Here is a 26,165-nt window from a genome sequence, read left to right as displayed (position 1 = left end):
TTGAGAAGAACAGACTGTACGCAGTGAAGGAAGCCACCTGGCGGGACAAGATACTGACATCATCCTGGGAGGGCTGCACTCGCATCATATAACCACTCACATTGTATAACCACGCTTGCACAACACACTTTCTAACCATATATAGTAATTTGTCTTAGTTAATACAGCAACGAGCTTTATGAATAGTCATGTGTGTAAACAATAAAAACGACCTGCAGGGGGAAGCAAGTTGAAGTGGGTTGGAGATCAACTGCTTCCCTGTCGCGAGTGAAAACTTGAGCTGTGTGTGACCTCGTTCCTGAGTGAGTTTCTGTTTATCCAGCAGTATCAGGGGTAAAACTCTGACAGCGCTCTTCTGGACAGAGATCTCTAATGTTTTCCTGGGATCTGCTGGAGCCACTATGCCACCTGGGTGACGTCCCAGCTGGTATGGCTTAATATTTATGTCTCTCACTCCAAGTTACGGTTGGTTAGCATGGGAGAGGCAGCCTGGGACCCTCATTGGACAGAAACGCCCCGGTGTGGAGTCGACTCCCGTCACGTTCAAAGACATGTAGTGTATATTTATATATGTGTGTGAGTATATATACACACACATGAAAGTGATCAGAGTATCCTGTGTGTGCTCTCATTCACAAAGTTAGGCCTCTCTCTAAAATCATTATTAACGAGTTAACGAGGTTTAAGTGTCACTTTGATGTGAAATCTTTCATGTTCTAAATCCTCATAAAGCCTGATGATAAAACAGTTTCTAATCTGACTTTTTCTCTTTCTTTTCTCCTCAGACAAACAGTTTCCTCCACTGAGCCAGAGAGTGAGTAACGTCACATCAGTCGACTTCACACAGTTCAGCTTTGATTCAGTAGATGAAGACTGAAAATGATCTTCATCTTAAACACAAATCATACACATGAGATTCAAGCTGCAGCTTTGTCATGTACACATGAGTTTTATACATGATTGGTGTAGAAATATTAAACCTTATTTACATTTTAAAAGCAGATTAAATTCAAGTCTTTCTGTTTATCAGTAAAGATGTGAGCAATTAAAGCTCCCCTCTGTTTGTAAAATCAGGAGACTCACTGCAGTTTTTGTAGCTCAGTCTTTGACAGAGTTACAGTCAGGCAGTAAAACAGAGTCACAAACCTGTTCATGAAAATTAAATCCTTCAAAAAGAGGAAAAAATGAGCCAAGAAATAAAAAACCAATCCAAGCAGTAGGGGTGCAACGATACACAAAATTCACGGTTCGGTTCGGTTCGATACTTTGGTGTCACGGTTCGATATTTTTTCGACACAAAAAAAATGTTCATGCATTTTTAATTTGTCATTTATTAAAATTATATATATATATTTTAACTCAAAAGTACAGTTTTTAAATTTAACCCTAACCCTTGTGCGTGTTTTTTATTTTGACAGCGAATGCGCACCTGCGGACCACTTATGTGCAGCCCTGGTTATTTAGCTCATCATGTTGCAGCCACAGAAATTCTTTTGTCCATGAAACCATAAAGCTGCACTTTCTTTTTGCCTTATAGTCTGATTTGTCATAACTTCTCCGTTTTGTGGTAAGCTTTTCTTTGGCTGTCACTTCTTCACCCTGACCTGTCTTATTTGGCTCAGCAGAACTGAAATGCTTTTACACACGCACTCACATAAGCTCAGCGATTCTCTGCGCGATCAACCTCTCACATGTTTAAGCTGCGGGAGATTTCACTTGTCATGTTTGCATAGTAAGCTAACAATTAATAAGACGATGTCAGAGGAATTGGTGCACAAATTATCATCACTCACAGATCAGTGCTGTCGCTCTCTATACACAGTTCGCACGATTGCAAAGTGAAAGCATAAAAACAAGCGCAAATTCAAACGCGACTTCAATATGTCACATATTGACAGTGGCTCACCGATGCCAATGACATAATTACCCAGCTACATTTCTGAAAGAATGCAAAAGCATTGACATATATTTTTCCTACAATAGCCCGACGGGCAGGGAAGAGAAAGATTTTGGTAGCCCGACTGAAAAAAATCGCTAGCCCCGGGACGTCGGGCTAGCGATATTGCAAGCCCTGTATCTGATTGAGGAATCACTCATCTTTGGAAAAGAGAGTTTATTACAGAGAAATGGCTCTTTCCAAAATAAAAGCTATACTATCCGCTTCTTCTGGGCTATATTCTCAGCAGCATAAGGAGAATCATGTGCTAACAGCTGTCTAAATGACTCGGCTAAAGTTAGTAGCATGCTTGCTTTTTTTTTGTCTGCTTCCACTTGTCTTTGCACTAGGATGATGTCGGCGTAAATGTGCAGTCATATTCGTTGTGTTCCCACTAGTGCTTTCAGGTTAATCTCGTTGAAATGACCTTAACGCCACAACACGGCAAATCTCCGTTAACGAGCTACCGCCGATCGCTCCGTGCATGGGGCTAGACGGCCAACATGTTAACGAGCTAACTGCACTAACACACTAGTTCTCACCCATGTAATTCAGCATTGCATGGCACATCCAACATACTGTTTTACTTTAGTCCATGACTCGCTTACCTTCAGGGTCATACGTCACATGAAAACCAAAATAATTCCAAACGCCAGATCTGAATGAGAGTGGGGGAGGTCCATGTTGCAAGGAGAGCTTAACTTCTGTCTCGCTAGCTTGCCCTGCGCTCTTCCTTCTGACGATGCTTTCTGTGTTGAGCGCTCAGTGGATCTGCGCTCGACTACTCCGCCTAGGCTGCACTGTCGAGCCTAGGCGGAGTAGTCGAACGCAGATTCACTGAGCGCTCAACACAGACAGCATCGTCAGAAGGAAAGTTGATAAAATAAATTACAAATTTTGTATTGTTCGATACATATGCGTACCGAACCGAAAGCACTGTATCGAACGGTTCAATATCGATACGAATATCGTTGCACCCCTACCAAGCAGGTACCCACCGAGCACCAGATGTTCATGGAGGTTATTTTCTGCTCGACATCTGGTCGACCGGTCATGACCTTAAAAAGACGCAGCTTTATGTCTGAAGGTCAAAGGTCATCTTTTCAGGTTTTTAGAAGGAATTGGATTCAAACATGAATTTATTTTTAGCACACTAAAATGTTTCTGTTGATTAAAAATCAAGCAGACATTTGAATGGTGCATCGCTGTCATGTGACCTCTGTTTTTACCAGGTGGAAACGATGGAGTCTCTTATTGAGCTGCTTTTGGAGACACTGGCTGATCTGAGAGGCAGCGAGGTCAGAGACTTCATCCAGATCCTGGGAAGAAAACGTGGCTCAATGAGCCTCATGAGTCTGTCTGAGATGTCAGACCTGCAGGATGTGCAGGGCGTGGCTGATCTGAGAGGCAGCGAGGTCAGAGACTTCATCGAGATCCTGAGAAGAAAACGTGGCTCAATGATCCCCATGAGTCCGCCTGAGATGTCAGACCTGCAGGATGTGCAGGACGTGGTGTTTTTGATGGTGAGGACTTTTGGCCAACAGTCAGTGGAGAAGATCGTGGAGGTCTTAAAGGAGATGAAGAGGACTGATCTGGCTCAGAGGCTGACAGACAGCAGCTCAGAAGCTCAAAGTAAGATAAAGACAAAACATGTTAAAATCATAAAAGTGTTTCTGCTTCAGTTCATATTAGAAACAGTCAGATTTACAGAGCAAAGAGAGCATTGTTGACGAGCAGAAAATGATGTTCAGCAGGTTTAAATGTAACTTTTTTTTGTTGTTGATCTCTGTGTATTTTTTAAAAGCTCGATTAGCTTTTATTAAACACTTATTTCTATTTCTGTTAATTTCTCTTGTTTTCAGACAAACATCTGGATGAACATCTGTCTGCACTGATCCATAAAGTGAGTAACGTCTCATCTGTCTGACTCTGCAGAGTTCAGCTTTGATTCAATAAGATGCAGTTTGAAAATCATAATTTCATCATTTAGATTAAACAGTTGTCACAGAAATGTTTTTAGATTTAAAATCAAAGATTATTAAAAAGTGTGTTTACATAAATACTAGGGGTGCAACGATATTCGTATCGGTGAGCCACTGTCAATATGTGACATATTGAAATCGCGTTTGAATTTGCGCTTGTTTTTTTGCTTTCACTTTGCAATCGCGCGAACTGTGTATAGAGAGCGACAGCACTGATCTGTGAGTGATGATAATTTGTGCACCAATTCCTCTGACATCGTCTTATTAATTGTTAGCTTACTATGCAAACATGACAAGTGAAATCTCCCGCAGCTTAAACATGTGAGAGGTTGATCGCGCAGAGAATCGCTGAGCTTATGTGAGTGTGTGTGTAAAAGCAGCAGGATTTATATTTTAGTTCTGCTGAGCCAAATAAGACAGGTCAGGGTGAAGAAGTGACAGCCAAAGAAAAGCTTACCACAAAACGGAGAAGTTATGACAAATCAGACTATAAGGCAAAGAGAAAGTGCAGCTTTATGGTTTCATGGACAAAAGAATTTCTGTGGCTGCAATATGACGAGCTAAATAACCAGGGCTGCACATAAGTGGTCCGCAGGTGCGCATTCGCTGTCAAAATAAAAAACACCGCCTTTGCCTCCGCGAACACATCGGACTACAAACACGCACATTACCAACTCCGGAAGACGATCAAATTAGCCAAACGTGAGTACAGGGACAGGGTGGAGCAACAGTTTGACAACCCTCGGAGTATGTGGCAGGGACTAAACACGATCACAGACTTTAGAGGGAAAACCAGCACACCGCAGACCACGGCCTCTCTGTGTGAGGATCTAAACGTATTCTACGCTATATTTGACACAGCGAACACCATGAGACCGGACAGTGTGCGCACCGCGGATGACGTCAGTGCGCACACTGTGTCTGAGGAGGATGTGCGGAGGTGCTTCAGGAAGGTGAACGCACGCAAAGCTACTGGTCCGGACGGGATTCCCGGCCGCGTCCTCAGGTCATGTGCGGCTCAGCTGGCTGGAGTGTTCACACACATCTTCAACCTTTCCCTCTCTCTGTCTGTAGTCCCAGCCTGCTTCAAAATGGCCACCATCGTCCCTGTACCCAAATCCTCCACCATATCCTCATTGAACGACTGGCGACCTGTAGCCCTGACCCCCATCGTAAGCAAATGCTTCGAGAAGCTGGTCAGGGACTTCATCTACTCTGCACTACCCGACTCACTGGACCCTCTACAGTTCGCATACCGCCACAACAGGTCCACTGATGATGCCATAGCCCTGACACTACACACTGCCCTGTCACACCTGGAGAAGAGAGACACGTATGTGAGGATGCTGTTTGTAGATTACAGCTCAGCATTCAATACCATCGTTCCCTCGAAGCTGGACAGGAAACTGCAGGATCTAGGACTGAGCAGCTCCCTCTGCAGCTGGAGCCTTAGCTTCCTGTCTGACAGACGCCAAGTGGTCAGACTGGGCAGCATCACCTCATCCCCCATCACACTGAACACTGGTGCTCCACAGGGGTGTGTACTGAGCCCTCTCCTATACTCACTCTACACCTACGACTGCACAGCCACTAACAGCTCCAACATCATTGTGAAGTTTGCGGACGACACTACAGTGGTGGGTCTTATCACCAACGGTGATGAGACGGCTTACAGGGAGGAGGTCAGCGCCCTGACCCACTGGTGTCAAGACAACCATCTCACCCTCAACGTCGCAAAGACAAAGGAGTTGATAGTGGACTTCCGGAGGTGCAGAGAAGCACACACCCCCATCATCATCAACGGCGCTGCTGTGGAGAGAGTGAGCAGCTTCCGGTTCCTTGGTGTACATCTGGCTGAGGATCTTACGTGGTCAGTACACACAAACAAAACAGTGAAGAAGGCGCAGCAGCGCCTCTTCTTTCTCAGGAGACTGAAAAGATTCGGCATGAGCCCCCGCATCCTCAGGACCTTCTATCACTGTGCCATTGAGAGCATCCTCACTGGATGCATCACCACCTGGTATGGCAACAGCACCGCCTACAACTGCAAAGCTCTCCAGTGAGTAGTGCGGTGCTCTGAACGGATAATTGGAGGTGAGCTTCCCTCCCTCCAAGACATCTACAGGAAGCGCTGCCTGAGGAAAGCGGGGAGGATCATCAAGGACTCCAGTCACCCCAGCCATAAACTGTTCAGACTGCTTCCATCAGGAAGGAGGTTCTGCAGCATCCGGTCCCGTACCAGCAGACTGAGAGACAGCTTCTTCCACCAGGCCATCAGACTGCTGAACACGTCATAGACACCTCAGCTTCACTACTGGAACTTTAACATTATGCACTCCATACTGTACAGTAACGCCACTGTTTTGCACATATTCAACTCTGTATATTTTATTATTATTATTATTATTATTATTATTATTATTTTATTTTATTTTTTTACTATTTAATTTGTAAAAATGTGTATACACACACACACACACACACACACACACACACGTAGGAAAATATTTAGTATACACATCCAGAAATGCATACACTATTATATATTGTACATATATTTATTAGTTTCAGGTTGGCCATTCTTGTATTTTGCTTGTTTGTGTTGTTGTGTTTGCACATCTCTGTTGCTTGTGGGGCTCGCACACAAGAATTTCACTCGCATGTGCTGTGCCAGTGTGCCTGCACATGTGATGTGACAATAAAAGTGATTTGATTTGATTTGATTTGATTTGATTTGAAACACGCACAAGGGTTAGGGTTAAATTTAAAAACTGTACTTTTGAGTTAAAATATATATTTATAATTTTAATAAATGACAAATTAAAAAGGCATGAACATTTTTTTGTATCGAAAAAATATCGAACCGTGAATTTTGTATATCGTTGCACCCCTAATAAATACATCTTAATAAATCAGATAATAAAAGAAAACAAAGTGTTTCAGAGAAAACATTGAAAACATTCAAAGTTTAAAACAGCTACAAAAACATAAATCTGTAATTTTCTCAGTGAGGAAACATTTTTTCTTTATGAATGTTTGCTTTGAATTTTCCAGGTTGCAACAATGGCAGCTGTTACAGATGTGCTTCTAGAAACACTGGAGGATTTGAGTGATGAGGATCTCAACAAGTTCATGTGGTTCCTGCAGTTCACTCTGTTTCAGAAGAGTCTTCCACAAATCAAACTGAATGTGATGACAGAAGAAGAATAGTGAATAAGATGATTGATAAACTTGGTGATCAGTCTGTGGAGGTGATCAGGGAGGTTTTAACAGACATGCAGAGAACTGATCTGGTGCAGAGGCTGTCAGAGAGCAGCTCAGGACTCAAAGGTAAGAGGAAATAATCTGTCAGAGTGTCTGTAATAACTTTAATACATTTTATTTATTCATTAAAGTTTATTTAACCAGGAAAAAATAAACTTGTGACATTAAAAATCTGTTTTACAAGAGTGTCCTGGCCAAGAAGGACAGCTGTACAATAATCATAAGCTGCATAAATTAATACAACAGATATGTTGGGATTATTCTTAACTGTGTGTGGAAGGATTTTAAATATAATATTACACCTTACAGTAAAAATTAATTTAAAGAATTAAATCAAAACCTGTCAGAGAAACTCACAACAAGAACTGCATAATATAAACTTTATTATAGAATAGAATAGAATAGAATAGAATTCAACTTTATTGTCATTGCACATGCACAGGTACAGGGCAACGAAATGCAGTTTGCATCCATCCAGAAGTGCTTAGTGATATAGATATATTACAATATATATTAGCAATAATATAGATATGTGAGTATATTACAGAAATGGGTCTATTATGGTATGTTATAATGTACACGGTATGAAGTATGTTGTGAATATTCTATAACTATAAGTATGTACAGGGTGTAGTGAGTACAAGCTATGTACAGGATATGAACAGGATATAAATATGAAAAACTATACAGAATATGAAATAAATAACTTTACAGAATCTGGGATATACAGCTATACAGAAATGGGAACTATGCAAGTTGTAAACAGTTGTAGGATTAAAAATTATCGTATGTACAGAATGATTATTTACACAGAGCTATACAGTAGTGCAGTTAAGATAAGTGAGGGTGTAGATAGTTTCTACAGAGGCTATATAAAGTGCTAGTGGTTGTGAGTGGTGGTTCAGTCCATGTTGTTATTGTGTTTGAGGGTACAGTTGTCCATTGTGGGTGTGTGTATGTTCAGTCCATGAGTTTAACGTGGGTCAGATGTCAGCAGGCAGAGTTCAGGAGTCTGACAGCTGTGGGGAAGAAGCTGTTCCGGTACCTGGTGGTCTTAGTCCGGAGGCTCCTGTGGCGCCTCCCAGAGGGCAGGAGGGTGAAGAGTCCATGTGATGGGTGACTGGGGTCTCTGATGATTTTCCCAGCCCTTTTCAGACACCGCTTCCTGTAGATGTCTTTTATGGCAGGAAGTGGTGCTCCGGCGATGCGCTGGGCAGTTTTCACGACCCTCTGCAACGCCTTCCGGTCCGAGGCAGAGCAGTTCCCGTACCAGACTGTTATACAGTTGGTCAGGATGCTCTCGATGGTGCAGCGATAGAAGTTCACCAGGATGTCTGAGGACAGGTGGTTCTTCCTCAGAGTCCTCAAGAAGAAGAGGCGCTGGTGAGCCTTCTTGACCAGCTTGGAGCAGTTGGTCGTCCAGGTGAGATCCTCGGAGATGTGGACTCCCAGGAACTTGAAGCTGCTCACACGCTCCACAGCCGTCCCCTTAATGTGGATGGGTGGATGTGGGTCAGCATTCCTCCTGTAGTCCACGATGAGCTCCTTGGTCTTCTCGGTGTTAAGCAGCAGGTTGTTTGTGTCGCACCACTCAGCCAGACGATCCACCTCCTCCCTGTAGGCGGCCTCATCGTTGTCACTGATGAGGCCAATCACCGTGGTGTCATCTGCAAACTTAATGATGGTGTTGGAACCATCAGCAGGTCTGCAGTCGTGGGTGAAGAGGGAGTAGAGGAAAGGGCTCATCACACAGCCTTGTGGTACACCGGTGTTCATTGTGATGGTAGATGAGCAGCGGTTATCCAGCCGGACATGTTGGGGGCGGTTGGTCAGGAAGTCCAGTAACCATTTGCAGATGAGGGAACTGATACCCAGGTCTGTCAGTTTCCTGATGAGTTGTGAGGGGTGGATTGTATTGAATGCTGAACTGAAGTCTATAAACAGCATTCTGGCGTAGGTGTTGTTGTTGTCCAGGTGTGAGAGGATAGAGTGCAGTGCGATGGAGACTGCATCCTCTGTGCTCCTGTTCCGGCGGTATGCGAATTGGTGGGGGTCCAGGGTGGGGGGGAGACAGGATTTGAAGTGTGCTAGGACCAGCTGCTCTAAGCACTTAGTGATGATGGGGGTGAGTGCTACTGGGCGGTAATCATTGAGGCAAGATGGGTTGGAGTTTTTGGGTATCGGGACGATGGAGGTGGATTTGAAGCAGGCCGGTACCACAGCGTGGGCCAAGGACAGATTGAATATGTCTGTGAGCACTCCTGCAAGCTCCTCAGAACACGCTCTGAGAACACGCCCGTGGATGCCATCAGGGCCTGCAGCCTTGTGGACACTGATCCTGCTCAGCACCGCTCCTACATCGGTGGGGGAGAGAGTCAGAGGTTGGTGGTCTGGCGTCACGTCTGCTTTGGTTGTGGTTGTGGGGTTCCCTCGCTCAAAACGAGCATAAAAGTTGTTGAGCTCGTTGAGGAAGGAGACATCAGAGGATGCGGGGGAGGGTTTGGTGGTCCTGTAGTCTGTAATGGTCTGGAGTCCTTTATTATCATTTATAAATGGATGAATGTTTCCTCTGATTTATTTTGGACAGACGTTGATAAATGAACACATTCAGGTTGTACAAACACAGTAAAATTAAACAGATTTGTTTTCATATTTCAATGTTTAAAGTAAAAATATTCAGCTTATTGAATCAGTGACTTTCTTTAGTAAATGTTGTTTTAAAGCTCTTTGAACTTCTTTCCTTTGAAAATATTTTTCTTTGTTTTTTGCATTTTGAGCTCATTAATATCAGTCTTGTGTTGTAAATGGATCTTTATGTTAGCTTTGATTGAAACTCCACTATGGAGACAGACGACCTGTATGAGGTAAATGATTCAAAGTCTTTTCAGTGATTTCTCTGTGATTGTGTAACTATGGCCTCCTCCTGCCTTCAGTCAGCACAGCTGAAAGTGAAATATTAAAGCTTTTTATTGTCAGGACTCAGTGTTATACTCAGGATGAGCACACATAAAGGACACACACAGTGTCTGTATCATGTAGTTACAGTTTGTATTCAATGTGTTGCAGCTGCAGGATCATCAGCTGAAGGATTTGATGTGGAGGAAACAGAGAAAGGTCAGTGTCCAGAAAACACATGAATCAATAAATACACTCATTGATATGAAGATGAAGAAGATGAAGAAGAAGAATTACTGAATGAAACAGAACTGGATCATTTCCTCACACGTTGATAGTTTCCCATCAAATATGACTTCATGTTAACAAGTTTAATGTTGTTATTAATCCAACTTACAAGGATCATCAGAATGAAATCAAAGCATCAGTTATTTCAAAGTGTCTGATTATTAACACTGATGTTAAATCAGTCATGAATGAAGCTTTTAATCTTTCTTTTCTGTCAGAGAAACACTCTGAGGATGAACGTTGGCCTGCACTGATCCACAAAGTGAGTCATGTCACATCTGTCTGACTTCAGATCATCCAGCTTTCATTTCATAAACACAGGATAGAAATCTTCAATAGAAACAAATGATTTGATTTTGATTGGAAAAGTCAAAGTTTGATAAGTTGAGCGTGTGCAGTGAGGGAGGTCTGCAGCAGGTCAGAAAAGTCCTGAACTTGTTAACAGAAGCAGAATAATTGTTAATCAGCTGTTTGTGATCATTGTGACATCATCATCACCTTATGTGATGGATGATGTCATCTAAACACATCTACATTTGTAAAGTGTTGATGAGAAAACAAACAAACCTGAAAGTGAGAAATGTCACATTTATCTCATGAACATTTTCTTTGAATTTTCCAGGTAGAAACGATGGAGTCTGTTATTGAGCTGCTGCTGGAAACTCTGGATGGTCTCAATGAGCTGGAGCTCAGTGAGTTCAATAAGAACCTGCTACAAATTTATCTTCACCAATATGACTCAGACTTCTCATTGATGTGATACATGAGGACAAACCTGCAGCACACAGTGTTTCTGATGGTGCAGACTTACGGCCAACAGTCAGTGGAGAACACCATGGAGGTCTTAAAGGAGATGAAGAGGACTGATCTGGCTCAGAGGCTGTCAGACTGCAGCTCACTGCCTCGAAGTAAGACAACAAAATCAAAACTCATTAAAGTCATAAAACTGTTTTCATGTCTCATAAACGTCTGACTAAAGTCTTCTTTGACTTTATAAATAATATTTGTAATAAAGACAAAAAAACACATCTTTAAAACATATTTTATGGCTGTTCTGGAAAAATCTACTTCAATAAATACATAAAAATGAGACCAGATTAAATAAAGATACTTTGTGAGGAGGAGTAAAAATGACTCCTTCATACTGTTTATTATTGCTGAGGAGGTTTCAGTGTAATTCTGCATATTGTCCATTTTTCCAAAGTCATATTTCCTGAATAATTGTCAGTTAGTTGTTAAATGTGTTTGTCATGAGTGACTTTGAGCACTTTTCTCCTCAGAGAAACACTCTGTGGATGAACGACGCTCTGCACTGATCCACAAAGTGAGTCATGTCACATCTCTGATTCAGTACAAGACAGCAGGCTGAAAGTCAGAGGACTAAAGTATCATCAGTTCTCATGTTGACTCATTTTTCTCATGATTTCTGCTGGATGTTTGTGACAAACTGAAGCTTCATTCAGTTTGACTTCTTCAGCAGTAATTTTCTGCAACACTAATGTCAGGATGTCTTTACCACTGAGGATGAGCTGAGGAAGTGTCAGCATGTACATTTGTCCTGACTCTTCAACAGGACAGAGAAATCTGAAAACATCAAACACTTTCAGCTTAAACAGGAAACTTTATTCTACTTACAAATATTAATAAAGAATGAAAGATGATGTGAAATCAGGGAAAGATTCTTGATGGATATATTTCAGTTTTTATCTGCACAGTGAGAGAAGAACTGCAGCCTGTAAAGAAAAAGTATTCAAACCCATAAAAGTGGATCACAGTTTTATATTTTCTTCATTTTTTTCATAAACGTACTACAACTAGTAAATAGATGCTTGTGTTTGGCTAAATAAATATGTGACCCCGTGATTGTGTTTATTGTTCCAGATGGCAACAATGGCAGCTGTTAAACATCTGCTTTTAGAAACTTTGAATGATTTGAGTGATGAGGAGCTCGAGACATTTAAGAGGCTCCTGCAGACGATCATTCCTTGGAGGAATCTGTCATTCTTCTCGTAGAGGTTGAGTCGATCATCAGACAGAGCAGATACAGTAAATCTGATGGTGGATAAACTTGGTCATCAGTCTGTGGAGGTGACCAGAGAAGTTTTCATGCACATGAACAGAACTGATCCGGTGCAGAAGTTACCAGAGAGCAGCTCAGCATCCAGAGGTAAGACCAACATGCATGAGTGTAAACTCTGTGTCATCAACAGGTTTTTGTGTTGGTGGTGTCATGGTGGTGCAGTGGTTAGCACTGTGTCCTCACAGCATGAAGGTTGTGTGTTTGAGCCTCCTGGTTGGCTGGAACCTTTCTGTGTGGAGTTTGCATGTTCTCCCTGTGCCTGCATGCTTTTCCTCAGAGTGCTCTGGTTTCCAGTCCAAACACATGCTTGTTGGCTTTATTGCTGGTTCTAAATTAAATGTGGGTGTGAAAGGTTGTCTGTCTGTTTAAAACCTGAGGTGGACAGGTGTACCCTCTCTCATTATCACAGCTGGGAACCCCCAGTTACTTTGGTTGGACAGGATGGAGGGTTTCTTTGTTGGGTTCTTATGTCATTTTATTTAGTTTCACATGATTTTCTCTTTTAAATCATCTGTGTCGTCTGAAGGCTGATTCTACTTGGATGTGTGATGATGTTTGAATCCTCAGAGTTGATGGTAAATGTCTTTCCTCCTCAGAGAAACACTCTGTGGATGAACATGGAGCTGCACTGTTGAAGAGAGTGAGTGTGACTTTAACTCAGCTTTTACAAAACTTCACAAAGACTTAAATTCTAGAAAAAAGGACATTTAGCTTTTAGTATTGATGGAAGGTAAACAATGTTTTTTTCATGAAACAAACGTTTTGCAGTTCATAAATACATAAAATTAAATGTCAAAACCGCCAGCTGTCTCTTCAGTGATTATTCTAAAACATATAAATATTAATGAAGACATCTTTAAAATCTTTAAGAAATCTTTAATATTAATAGATATTATACAGTAACTTAATACATTGTTTTGGTTTTACAGGAAAAAGAACAGGAAGCTGTCAGACAGATTCTCTTGGAAACACTGAATGAATTCAGTCAAAAGGATCTAAAGAAATTCAAGCAGTTGCTGCCGTTCACGTGCTTTAAGATGAGCCTGCCACAAATGGAGAGGTACCGGTATCCAAACAGGACAAAAGACCTTGTGAATGTGATGGTGGATAAACTTGGTCATCAGTCTGTGGAGGTGACCATGGAGGTTTTAACAGACATGAACAGACCTGATCTGATGCTGAGGCTGTCAGAGAGCAGCTCAGGTGAGACCAAAGTTTAATAAACAGATTTTCATAATTTACAATAAACTTGTTTAAACAACTTCTAATCAACAAACATTAAAATAAACAGGAAACACAACAGACGTCCAAAAGTAACTTTGCATAAATGATCAGAGCTGAATCCAACCTTTCTCTCTGTCTCTGTCTTGTTCTGACATCACTGGTGAGAATATTTGGATTCATCAGCTTTTGATCATCTTAGACGTCACTCAGCTGCACGTCCTGCTGAACATGTTGTTCTGATGTTGAAGCAGCACTGCACAGCATAAAGTGATCAAACAGCAAACATGTGGACAGTTAGAGGATGATTTTATATGTCAGCATAACATCATTCATTTGAATTCTTTGTGTCTCAACAAGGACGAAAAACTGAAAGAAGTTCAGAGCTTGAAGGTTGTCAGAGCCTGACGGTAATCCCTTCCATTCATCCATTTATTGCTAAAGTTTCTTTCTTTATAAACATGTGTACTTATTGACTAAAGAGACTGTCCTCTGCAGCAGGACTGCAGTGATTGGACTAAACTTGAACCTGAGGTGAACAGTACAGATGCAGACGAGGCTCCAACTTACAGGTAAATCAACTTCCTGAATGCTGCAGCACAGCAAACTGGAACTACAGGAAACAGTTCAGCTTTGGATTTATTCCCAGATAGGGATGGGTATTGATAAGATTTTCACGATTCCGATTCCATTTTCGATTCTGTTTAACGATTCGATTCTTCATCGATTCTTTTTTAAAAAGGAGAACACTAAGGTCGATTAGCTCAGAACTTTGTTTTATGTCTTCTCTTTGAACAAAATAGAAATTTAGGAGTAACATGGCCTTACAAACCCAGCAGTGAGATCTTAAGCGATCCAGCCTACGGCTCTTCAATGGGGCGTCACAGGGTCCCCAGGAAAAACATTGTAAATGTAAAATAATAAAATAAATATTCTTCTGTAGCAATAACAAAGTATAACATAAATCATTCTGTAGCAATAACACAAGAATATCCAGTAATGTCCCTGCCTACAATTAAACACATTCACTTACTGAAAATCATCTGCTGTGGCAAATGGGTGCAAGCCTTTGACCACAAACTGAGTCACTGCTCAGTGACGTTCATCTATCCTGCCTGAAAGGAGACGCTGCCGGTAGACTGCAGCGAGAACTGCCAGCATCTGAGCCAGACTCTGTCTCTCTCATCATGGTCACTAAATGCACAGTCATGGCAGGTTTGTAATAAGGCAGATCGCACTAACATAATATGCACTGTTAGTTGATTATTTACCTGCTGCATTAACGGGAGAGGAAGTGCAAACGTTACCGCTGCTGCTGGGTTGAGATTCACGAGTCCGGAGCGGAATTAAAAACACGACATTCATTTAAGGTCATCGCGTGTTTTGTGAGCAAATGCTTTTGATATTCGTAGTGTTTCCTCCCTTAAATGAAATATCTACTTTGCAAGTATTGCAAGTTGCCCTGTTGTCATCTGTTCTCATAAAGTATAACCAAACTTTTGAGCGTTTGAGCCGCTTAGGCGCCGTGTTTCCTGCCAGGTAAATGACGCTCCGCAACGTGGTGACGTCATTCGGGGCGACTGGAATCGATAAGGGAATCGTTTTTAAAAGTGGCAAACAACTCCAAGGAATTGAAACAGTGGGAACCGGTTCTCAACAAGAACCGGGTTTCGACACCCATCCCTTTCCCAGAGGAAATTCTTCATTTTGCATCCGATTCACACGACTACTCTCTGTGTTTCCATTCACTCTGTTGTTCCTTCATGAGTGTGTATTTAATTCCTGTTTCAGCCTTCAGTCTGCAGCAGGACACTTTGAATGCAGAGTGTCGGGCTTGCGCTGGGTCTGTAAGGGAAAGACCAGCTTTCAGTACCAGTTTAGATCTTGGGAGGGACACATGGAGAGGATGGAGAGCAGACAATACATGCCTGCAGGTCCTCTGATGGACGTCACAGTCACTGCTGGGAAGTTAAATGAAGTTCACCTGCCACACTGGATCTGCATCGGTAAGAGGACATGAAGGAAGACTTTCAGATGTTTGACATTTCTGACAGTGAGCGCACAAACTGTTATAAACTGTTCTTCTCACCATGTTTGTGTTGTGTTCTCCTGCAGATGACATCCCTGACATATTGGACACGTTTGCAGTCATTCACATAGATGACTGTGGAGATGTTGTGGAAAAAGTGTCTGAGGTCACACCAACACATGTCAAGTTAACTGAACCACATTTCTCTCTAATAGGGGCTCTGATACGTTTATTCTTTCCTTTGAAAATCAGCTGTTACACGTTGATGTACTATAAACCCAACACATCATTTCTTAAACTCCACGTCTATCCAATCCGACAGGATCCTGCTCTGGAACAGGTAACTGAACAGATTCAATGTATTAGGATCAGTGCAGGCAAAGAAAGTCACAGTACGATTGCTTTTATATTTTATACTAGACACAAGGTGAAAAATATTATCTGGGCACACTGACCATTATTTTTAAATATGACATCATACTGACTGCAAACTCAATGATAAAAGTGTAATAAGCTAAAATGATCATTATCCTAACAGTTCGTCATGAATTTATTTTGCGATTTTAAATCCAAACTGAATTTTAAAATCTTCAGCTGCTGATGACTGATATCATCTGATAACAGGGAATAGACAAGGAAGAATCCTCAGATGGATACAAAAGAATCAAGAAACCACACCCAGACAAGTACCTGCAACCTGAGCGTACTTTCAGCCTCAAAGCCGACAACACAAGTGCAAAAATTCAACCACAGGTAAAGTTTGTGCTACATGTGAGAGAGTATAACACCCCTGCCTGTGCCATCTTTTTGATTGATGGCCCCACTCTTGACCTTTTGACCCTACCGGAAGTACTCCGGAAGTGACTAATCGAATCCAGATGTGTGTAATATGGAATCCATTAGACACTTCCGGAGTACCCCCCTCCCCCACAGGATGCAATTCGTCGCGCTTATGGATCATATTACACACATCTGGATTTGATTAGTCACTTCCGGTAGGGTCAAAAGGTCAAGGCTGGGGCCATCAATCAAAAAGATGGCACAAGCAGGGGCGTTATACGCATGTGTGTGTGTGTGCGTGTGTGCGTGTGTGTGTGTGTGTGTGTGTGTGTGTGTGTGTGTGTGTGTGTGTGTGTGTGTGTGTGCGCGCTCACAGAGGTATTTTAAAGTTCCTTTGTTTTTGTTTTTCAAACACAGGAGTTAACCCTCAGATACAATAGGCAAAACTTCTATGAGGTGTACGTTAAGAATCCAGGCAGTGAACTCATACTTACACTGGTGCACACTCACCCAGCTGATGGTGAACCAGCTGATGAGCCACTATGGAAATGTGAAATTCAAGCAGGTCAGTGGTTATGAAGCAATATTACCCACACTGTTACTAATATAAGAAATACTGTATGTCATATAATGTCAAATGTGAGAGGTTTTTTTTCCATCAAACTTAAAAGAGTCTGCAGCAGTTTGATTGACACGATGTTTCCAAAAGTATTCACTCGCTCATCCACATCCTTTCATTCATGTGTTAAAATCGCTTCCATGGCCTCAGGTGTATAAAATCAGCACTAAGACATGCAGACTCTTCTACAAACATGTGAAAGAATCACTCGTTCTCAGCAGTTCAGTGGTCCTGTGATAAGACGCCACCTGTGCAACAAGTGTCGAGTCGCACATTTTGAAGCCAGTATGATAACCTTATCCCACCAATGCTGTGGACGTCCAGCTTTTCAGATCCAGTTAAAATCCAATCACTCAAAAAGATCCTCTGGAAAAGAGTAGAATTCTTAGAACAGAGTTTATTAAACAGTGTCATATGAACAGCAGAAATCAGTACAATAAACCAGGATGACAGAAAAAGTGAACAAGCAAAGCGAAGCAACCCCAGAGTGTAGAGCCTCAAAGCACAAACAGCACAGACACACAACAGACAGACAGGGAAGAAGCAGCAGAGCGGGGCATATCGACCCTCCTCTTATATGGGATCAGTGACCCCTCCGCCTGCCGTTGGGTACTCTTTCATCCTTTGTTCTTTCTTTTCATCTTCCACGTATGATGCATAACTTTCTGACCCTGCCCCATAACTTTTACATCCATCATTGAATTGGCTCACTTTGTCCGTTTGATGAGAAAACGGCAGTTAACAGTTAATCAATTTGACAATTTTGTCAGGTACGCATGCCAGACGTAAGCTGCTTTCTATGCCGAGTAAAGGTTTTTCTTGCCTTCTGGTGGCTGAGGTGAGAACCAGAATCCCAGCTTCACGCACAGGGGGCAGGTTTGTTTGCCGTATAGGCATCGAAAGGGCTGGACACAGCGTGAGGCGCTACAGATAAACGCAGAGAAAGTGTCCTATGCGCATACTTTAGCAGTGCCAAAGTAACCTTTGTTTGAACCAGTCACCGTTGGCCATAACACAGTCAAAGGTTACTTATTGATCCTAACTAGTACATTTTCAAACAGTATTGATCAGCATGTGTTTATACAATAAAGGGCACAAACTTCATTAATATTATTGAAGATAATCTTTGACCTAAATATGCGGGTCTTGTGATTTTGAACGAGTAGAAAAAAAAATACTCCAGTATAAGTATATATTTAGTATATAGAAGTATATATGATTACATATGTGAGTATATGTCCAGTGTGTACAGGTACATATGTCATATATATCATAGAAAATCCACAACATTAGTCCTGTGGTGAAATTCCCTTGCTACAAAATATTATACATACAGTCAGCTGTTAGTGGTATTATAACAAAGAACGACAGCCAATCAGCCACAAAGTGACGGGCCACGTAAAATCACAGAGGCCTCCAACTTTCTGCAGAGTCAGTCGCTACAAACTTCACGTGGCCTTCAGATTAGCTCAACAACAGTGCATAGAGCGTTTCAGAGAATGGGTTCCCATGGCAACCAGCTGCTTGAACACTCGGCTTTATTCAGATGAAACTTTCATATTTAACTCTAATGTCAAGTATCCATATTTTGATTTTTCTTGAATTCCAGATGACCATCCAGAGTCTGGTCAAGCTGAAGGTAAGATATCACACGAAAGGAGCATTTAGACGAACCTTTTACTCAGATTATAAATGAATGATTTTCTTCTTCTTTTTTTGTTTTTTAAGTAGACCAGAGTTTAGTGGAATATCCTTTGGTGTAGTTATTTAATTGTTTTAATTCGGTGGCACTGAGTCTCTAATGTTTCAGTTTGCTGGCATAATGAAAGTTAAAAAGTTTGAACATTTGTTAAGAAATTAAAAACTTTCCTTGTTATTTATTAACAGCTGCAGGATCCTCAGTGGGAGCAGCTGCTGTCAGCTCTCAGTCGGCTGGTAGCTTCATCAATATTAACTGAGTTTAATATAATGAAACGCATAGAAAACTGATCAATACTAACTGTGCTTATGTTCCCCAATGACTAAGATGTTGCTTTAAATTTTAGAGATGATTAAATTGAAACTGAAGCTTTGTCCTGTATGGCATGACCCTGACCTTTGACCTTGAAGTATTGCATACTAAGATGGTGTATTTGATCATCTTCACCCATGTGATTGGAGCAGAATTGGCTGAAATCTTTGGCTTCTATAAGCCTTCAAAACTTTATGGCATCATTGTGAACTGAAAAAATAAACAGTGTGTTGCACATCTCCTTCCATGCTGCTCACATGTCGTATTACTGGATATGGATTTTTGTTTTTTTACTTGATTATGGTTTGACCTTAACCTTCATTGTTAGCGTCCAAGGTCAAAGTTACCAGTGATGGTCAAGGTTATATGTTGTAAGGTTATAAGTACTCATGTTCCCCAAAGCCGAGCATATTGTTGTGAAGTTTAAAAATCCATAAAAAATGATTTTTTTTTCTTTTCTTTTTTTTTTTACCGATTTTCACATTCAGTGTGGTCTTGACCCAAATTTCACCAAAATTAAATCAGTTCGAGCTGTTCTCAGTATCTACCATCACCCAGAATCTGAAAATGTTATTGTCATGATTCGTTGTGTGGCAGGCAGGAGAAGGACCCAAGATGCAGACTCACAGACACGGGGATAAACTTAAAGATCACAGTTTTAATGCTGGCTTAAAGGTGAAACACAAAACAGTACTGAACTAAACTGGAAAAACTAAACATGAGATGTACCAGGAACCATGGGGAGAATAACACACAACATGAGGGAGAACGCGACGCCGAACAGAGGGAGACGCAGACAGAAATACACAGAGGGTTAACGAGGAAAGTGGGAACACACGGGGAACACAGCTGACACAGATAACCATAACGAGACAGGGCGGGGTGAACATAACACTGACGGGAGCCGGGCAGAGTCAAACAGGAAGTACACAGAGGTTCAGACAGGAGGAGAGAGCACGGGGAGAACACAGACATAACAGGCTGGGGAAAACATGGAATAAAACACGAAAGGGGACAAGGGCTCATGAATACATAGAGGGGCACACAAGGGGTGAGAGTCACAAAGGGAAAGCACACAGGGAACAACATAACAGGGCAACTCAGGAAACAGAACCTAAACAGGGAACTGAATACAAAAATACAAGAGAACTAAGAATACTGGGCCAACCCGGCCCAGGACCATGACAGTTATCCTGAAAACTGTGGATGCTAGACTGCTAATAGACAACCCAACCAAACAGAAGTGATTACATGCTCACTCTCTTTAATCAAAACGTTCAAAGGGACAGGAAGTGCTTCACAGAGATGGCAAAAAGTACAAGTACAAAAAAAGAAGAACAAAACAGAGTCAGAGAAATATGAAGAAGATGACACAGATGACGAGAGACGGAGGGAGAACCAGTAACAACACCAAACATTAGTAAAGGAAAACTGAAGGAGGGACAAAGAACAAACTAGCACAGACAGACAGGATGATCTGGAGCTGATGCTGTTAGGTATCAGCTTGTGATAAGAAACAAAAATGGCACCATTTATTACAGAAAGGTTTTAGAAAAGAGCTCCATTGAACAGAAGTATGGTTTACTTGGAGAGGAAAGGATGCTGGTTTGATTCCAGTCAGAGGCATAAATCCCCCTTTGTGTTATGTCAGGAAGGGTATCGGCTGTAAAACTGCCAAATCAAACATCTGCAGTGACCCCGTATGGCAGGGCGCAGTTGAACGTAGCTTATTCCAGATTTCAAAACATATTTTTCAACATTATTCTGAAATTGCATTGAAATGGTCTGAAACCAAATCTCAGACATGACGGCTACACCTGTTTAATCAGATGACACAGCTCATTATTAAACTCTGATGCATCAAACAATGACATCAAGCGTCCATATTCCAATTTTTCTTACATTAAACGTGTCATCCAGTTTCTGGCCACGTTGCAGGTTAGAGAATTACATATATTACATATATTACATATATATAATAAGTATTTATGTTGTGTTAGAGCTGAGATGACCCCTTATACAGGAGATACTGGACTGGTTTAAAGGTTTGGGGTCTGTTTTACTGTAGAGTATTACTCTAGTAGTAATCACCAGAAATCAGTTTAAGCTGCTGGTGGGGAGACTCGCCTCCCTGTAACTGCCTTTGTCTGCATGCCTGCCCTTCTGTCTCTAGCAATATAACTAACTGACGAGCCCAACAAATGAAATGATCACTAGTGCAGTCATTAAAAAGATCAGAATGTAGGAAAGCAGAGGAACTACAGTCTGTGTTTCCATTAGACATTTTTATTAGTTTGCTGTTATCATGGCAGATAATCAGAACAATTAATTTATTGAAGTAAATTTTCCTCAATGTTTCACAGCTGCAGGATCCTCAGTGGGAGCAGCTGCTGTCAGCTCTCTGTCGGCTGGTAGCTTCATCAATATTACCTGTTCTGTGGTTTTATATAATGTGACACATAGAACGCTGATGAATCCTAGTGAACCGTCAATCACACCTTTTCTCCCGCCACAATTTTACTTTTCGTTAGCTTACATACTTTGTTCTGTCTTCAAGTTTTCATTCTAAAGGAGGAGCTCTCAGTCTCTCAGCTCTCGGTGGCAGCGAGTCACTAAACTCAATCCTGCTTATATTTCTTTCTTTACAGAGATAAATATAATATTCATGTATTCAGCCCTCTGTGAATCACTTCCTTATCATGCTGGAGGGGTTTGTGAGTCCCAGGCTTTTTCCTGAACAGCTGATTTCCTCCAACAGAGTGATGATGGTTGTGTTGTCTTCTAACTTCATGAAGAAACTTTATGGCATCATTGTGATGATGTACTGAAAAAATGCAAAGTGTGTTGTACATCTCTTTCCATGCCCTCTCATATGACGTATTACTTGATATGTTGTTTTTTTTACATGATTATGGTTTGACCATAACCTTCATTATTAAACTCTGATGCATCAAACAATGACATCAAGCGTCCATATTCCATTTGTTCCTTACATTAAATGTGGTTTAAACCAATTAACTTCTTACAGTAAATTTTCCTCAATGTTTCACAGCTGCAGGATCCTCAAGGGGAGCAGCTGGTGTCGGCACGTTGGCAGCTGGTAGGTTCACAGATATTAACTGTTCTATCTTTTCAGTAAATTACTTTTAGTATTCAAGAAAAAACTCATAGTTGTTGCCTTACTGAAGATGAACTGCACACACTTAGACTTTACTCAAAACTAAAAATAGAGTGAAACTGGAATGAAAACCACTGCGATAGAAGCAAAAAAAATGACCACAGAATCCAAAACAAGAAGGAAAAGCTGATGCAGGGAGACAACAGGAGTTAAAGCTGATGAGAAAATGACCAGGGAGAGTGAAAATGCACAGACTAAATACACACCATGGAGAGGGATACTAAAGCACTTGTAACTTAATCATAGACATGAATGCAGACAGGAAACGGAACAACCCAGCTTTGAAAATAAAACAGGAAGTAAAATGAAAATGGGACAAAGGTTGTGCACATGGTTATCAAGAAGGTTGGTGGTTCAATTCTGGGCTGCTGCAGTCTGGATTCAGTATCCTTTGGCAGGACATTGAACCCGGCTCACTGGAGTGTGAATTTGAGATAGAAAGCCCAGAAAAAGTGTTTGTATGAATGGATGAATGAGACATCTGGTAGAAAAGTACTAAATAAGAACCGCCCATTTACCCTTTGTTTTTCAAAACAGGGATTTTTCTGAGCTCATTTCAAAAAATATCTCCCTCCACACTAAAATGTGCATCAAATACATTTTAAAAGATCATTGCCATAACAAAAGGTGGTGATATAACACAAACCATTAAGAAATGATATGCAGTTATATAAGTTTACAATAATGAGCCTTATATGTGTGGATGCAGCCAAAGACAGAGGAACCTGCTGACCACGATTCATCCTTTAATGCCCAGATTAAAAATTCAGATGATTATGAATAAAATGAGAAACTTTTTGTCTCAGAGTGATACTGAAAAATCAGTTAATGTATTTTATTCCTTCTAGGCTGGACTACTGTAGGTCCTTATTTGGCTGTTCTAATGGCTCCAAAGTGGGCGGGGCCTGGTCACTTTATCTGAGTCCATTAATGTTAGATATCTGCTGCTAGTCTGATTCTGATGTTTTCATAGCATATTTAACCTGGCACATTAAACACACTCCACTCCATCGGAAAACTCTTCATGAATCAAATCAATCAATATTTATGTTTCATCTTTCTTCTTTCTCAGAGAAACACTCGGTGGATAAACATCCTCCTGCACGGGGAAGGAAAGTGAGTAAGAAACTTATTCTGACTTTACACAACACAGCTTCATTCATAAGATTTACATTTTTTAAAAGCAATATTTTAACTGCTGTGTTAAAAATGTTTAAAAGTGATGGTTCTTACACTTAACTAACTAATCACTGACCTAATCATATTCCTTTCTTTGCTTTAACTTTACCAGGCATTGTTCAAATCCAACAGAAAGAGGTACGATGAGGATCCAGAAGAAGAAGAAGAGCATAAAAAGCTAAAGTTACAGTGGGACAGTGATGCTGCAGCACAGATGCCAAAGGTGAGTAACGCCTGACTTTACACACAAAAGCTTTAAGTCATTAAAATGCAGGTTAAACATAATTCAGAATGTAAAACTGAATAAAACCCCCTCGTGATTGAATTGGATGGTTGTTATGCATAATTTTATTTTTGGATAACTGATTGATATCAAATTATATCTCCTCATTTGTTCTCAGGCATTAACAGTCCACTCAGACAGAGAGAAGCTTTTGGAAATGTTGGAAGATCTGAAAAAGGAGGAGCTTGAAAAGTTCAAGTGGTTCCTGCGGGACCGTGATGTTTTGGTGGAGCTCCAACCCATCTCAGAGAGCAAACTGGAGAAGGCCAGCACCTGTGACCTGGTGGACCTGGTGGTGCAGACCTACACAAAAAAGTCTGTGGAGGTGACCAAGAAGGTTTTTAGGAAAATTAACAGAAATGATCTGGTGCAGAAGTTATCAGACAGCAGCTCATGATGCAAAGGTAACAATCAAAATGGCGTCATTGATTTTATGAATATTTTACTTAATCCAAAATACTTTTGTATAGTTAGATTTGTAGCTTCTGAATTTATTTTCAGTGCACTACATGATTGTAGTATGGAAAGTAGCAGAGAGTCTGACTGCCCGTCCAACTGACTCTGACATGAGGGAGAGTTTATAATGTAGGAGCAGATTTGAGGTTAAAATACAGGAAATAACATCTATTTGAAAATTACTGTACTGTGTGTGTGTGTGTGTGTGTGTGTGTGTGTGTGTGTGTGTGTGTGTGTGTGTGTGTGTGTGTTCTTAGGTTGATGCAAACATGAGGATGAGATCAAGATTTTTGAAGCATTTTTTTATTTTAATATTTAATCTCTTCATTTTATTTTAACTTTCTCTTTTTAATTTTCTGTTCTCATGTTTTTATTTTCTGCAGAATTATTTCAGGTTTAAACGTGTAGAAATGATCTGACAGTGATTTCATTTCCTTCTTTCATAGAAACACATTCTGTTTGTTTCTAGCAGCGCAGTTTGTAAAAAGACGGCATTTGTTGTGCTTTTCTTTGTTTTCATTTATACACTTTCAAATTTACGATAATGAGATCATCATGTTTACAGATACTCACTGTGAGACAAACACTCAGGTTTATGTGGTTTTTTTAACTTCTGTAATGTGTGATGTCATTGAGGGGCGGTATCCTAATACTGCTGATCTCCAGTTCTGGCCCTTTCCACAGAAGCTCCACCCACTTGTCCCTCAAACCTTCTGCTTGTGGGAAACAGCCAATAAGAACAAAGTTGCCTTAAAGGGAGAGGAGTAAAAAAGAAGCTTGTTTCAGAGAGGATGAGGAGCTACAACCAAACCAAGTATAAGAAAAATGAGGATGATTTTGAACTGTGACTCAGACAAAGCTACTCGAGTACAGTCCAAAATTAAAAATATTAACCTGAAAATGAGCATTATATGTATAATTACATACAAAAATATCATGAACAGCTTTATGATTCTCATTTTGTTGAAGACGATAAATCCATGTCACAGTATAAATGTGCCACATAAAGAAAAGTCTTCCAGAATAATTTTACATTAACACCATATGAACTCTGTTATCTTCTGTCTTTTGTTCTTGTGGTCGATGCTCAGTCTGGTTTGGAGTGAAGCCTGAATGAGAAAAGTTTCCAAGGTTAGAAGTTACTGAGGAACATCATGACCTGCATCTGTTACTGCCATGTTTCTCACATTTTAAGAAGTTTTGACGACTGCTTTGAAGATAAACTGGAGAATTTTATACTTTTTAATCTTTAATATCCTGCTTTAATCATTGTTTTGTGTTTTTTAATTCCCTTTTAAGCACGTCACTAAACATTTTATATTGGCTTTCTACTAAATATAGAAACATAAATACAATTGTTCTTTATCAATAAAATATTTTTTCGGATACATCAGGGAGCAACATTGGTGTCTATTAACTATTTGCTGTCAGAAACTCGTTCATTTTTTAAAATTTTAAAATCTGTAAAAACACGTCTTTCATGTTTATACGGTGAAACTTTTGCTGGAATGAAGCGGCCTAAAAACAATGAAACAATGTACAATGAAGATCACTCAGTAAGATGATTACTGTGCTTTTGTATTTTAAGAGATGAGATGTTCAGGTCAGTCTTTATTTTCCTACAGGATCATTTTGATTTGCAGCATCAGTCAGTCAAACTGAAATATCACAAAATGAGAAAGATCAACACATAAATAACAGTAAGAATGAGGAATAGTTAAATGAATGACTAAAAGTACATTAAAATGATGGAAGCAGTCAATAAGAAACGTTACAAACATCAGAAATGTCAGACCGGGATCGGACGGCTTTATTTACACAGAACTGGATGTTTCCTGACTCTGAGGACTTTATTCGTCTAAGGAAGAAACTCAGACTGTTCCTAAATGTGTCCTTATATTTTGACTTGTACGTACAAAGTTTTATATGGTTTAATTGTTATTAAAGACTCCTTTTTACCCTTG

General features: G+C 40.6%; 2 protein-coding genes across 8 annotated transcripts in view; both read left to right on the top strand.

Moving 5' to 3' along the window:
- The window catches only part of LOC113032852 (uncharacterized), a 16,850-nt gene extending 9,722 nt beyond the window's left edge, over window positions 1-7,128 (top strand). The window contains exons 5-8 of the mRNA XM_026186002.1: window positions 786-814; window positions 3,169-3,568; window positions 3,799-3,839; window positions 6,973-7,128. Of these exons, the coding sequence (XP_026041787.1) occupies window positions 786-814; window positions 3,169-3,568; window positions 3,799-3,839; window positions 6,973-7,128 (626 nt within the window). The remainder of the gene's footprint in view (window positions 1-785; window positions 815-3,168; window positions 3,569-3,798; window positions 3,840-6,972) is intronic.
- LOC113031773 (caspase recruitment domain-containing protein 8-like) lies at window positions 7,114-26,165 on the top strand. Of its 7 annotated transcripts, none has more exons than XM_026184187.1 (20): window positions 7,114-7,248; window positions 10,249-10,296; window positions 10,584-10,627; window positions 10,988-11,273; window positions 11,646-11,689; window positions 12,247-12,532; window positions 13,042-13,085; window positions 13,375-13,648; window positions 14,027-14,076; window positions 14,168-14,238; window positions 15,458-15,672; window positions 15,782-16,035; window positions 16,320-16,448; window positions 16,893-17,040; window positions 18,704-18,733; window positions 22,158-22,205; window positions 23,356-23,399; window positions 23,575-23,685; window positions 23,864-24,149; window positions 24,886-26,165. In XM_026184187.1, exons 6-19 carry the CDS (start codon window positions 12,421-12,423, stop codon window positions 24,140-24,142), a joined length of 1,809 nt encoding a protein of 602 aa, XP_026039972.1. In that variant the 5' UTR covers window positions 7,114-7,248; window positions 10,249-10,296; window positions 10,584-10,627; window positions 10,988-11,273; window positions 11,646-11,689; window positions 12,247-12,420; the 3' UTR covers window positions 24,143-24,149; window positions 24,886-26,165. The 7 variants fall into 7 exon arrangements, with proteins under 7 accessions (XP_026039972.1, XP_026039968.1, XP_026039967.1 ...); XM_026184183.1 differs by having other exon boundaries at window positions 14,165-14,238; window positions 25,293-26,165; XM_026184182.1 differs by having other exon boundaries at window positions 14,165-14,238.

This window comes from Astatotilapia calliptera, chromosome 11 (genome assembly GCF_900246225.1).
Source record: "Astatotilapia calliptera chromosome 11, fAstCal1.2, whole genome shotgun sequence".
In the NCBI taxonomy this organism is placed as follows: domain Eukaryota; kingdom Metazoa; phylum Chordata; class Actinopteri; order Cichliformes; family Cichlidae; genus Astatotilapia; species Astatotilapia calliptera.
The sequence above is the reverse complement of the archived record's forward strand: the minus strand, read 5'-3'. Positions and strand labels throughout refer to the sequence as shown.

Bases quoted from the DNA above. Each gene is read 5' to 3' on its own strand.
- LOC113031773 (XM_026184185.1), top strand. From the start codon at position 12,421: ATGGTGGATAAACTTGGTCATCAGTCTGTGGAGGTGACCAGAGAAGTT. The intron at 12,533-13,041 runs GTAAGACCAACA...TTTCCTCCTCAG, and splicing joins GAGCAGCTCAGCATCCAGAG to AGAAACACTCTGTGGATGAA. The intron at 22,206-23,355 runs GTAGGTTCACAG...CTTCTTTCTCAG, and splicing joins TGTCGGCACGTTGGCAGCTG to AGAAACACTCGGTGGATAAA.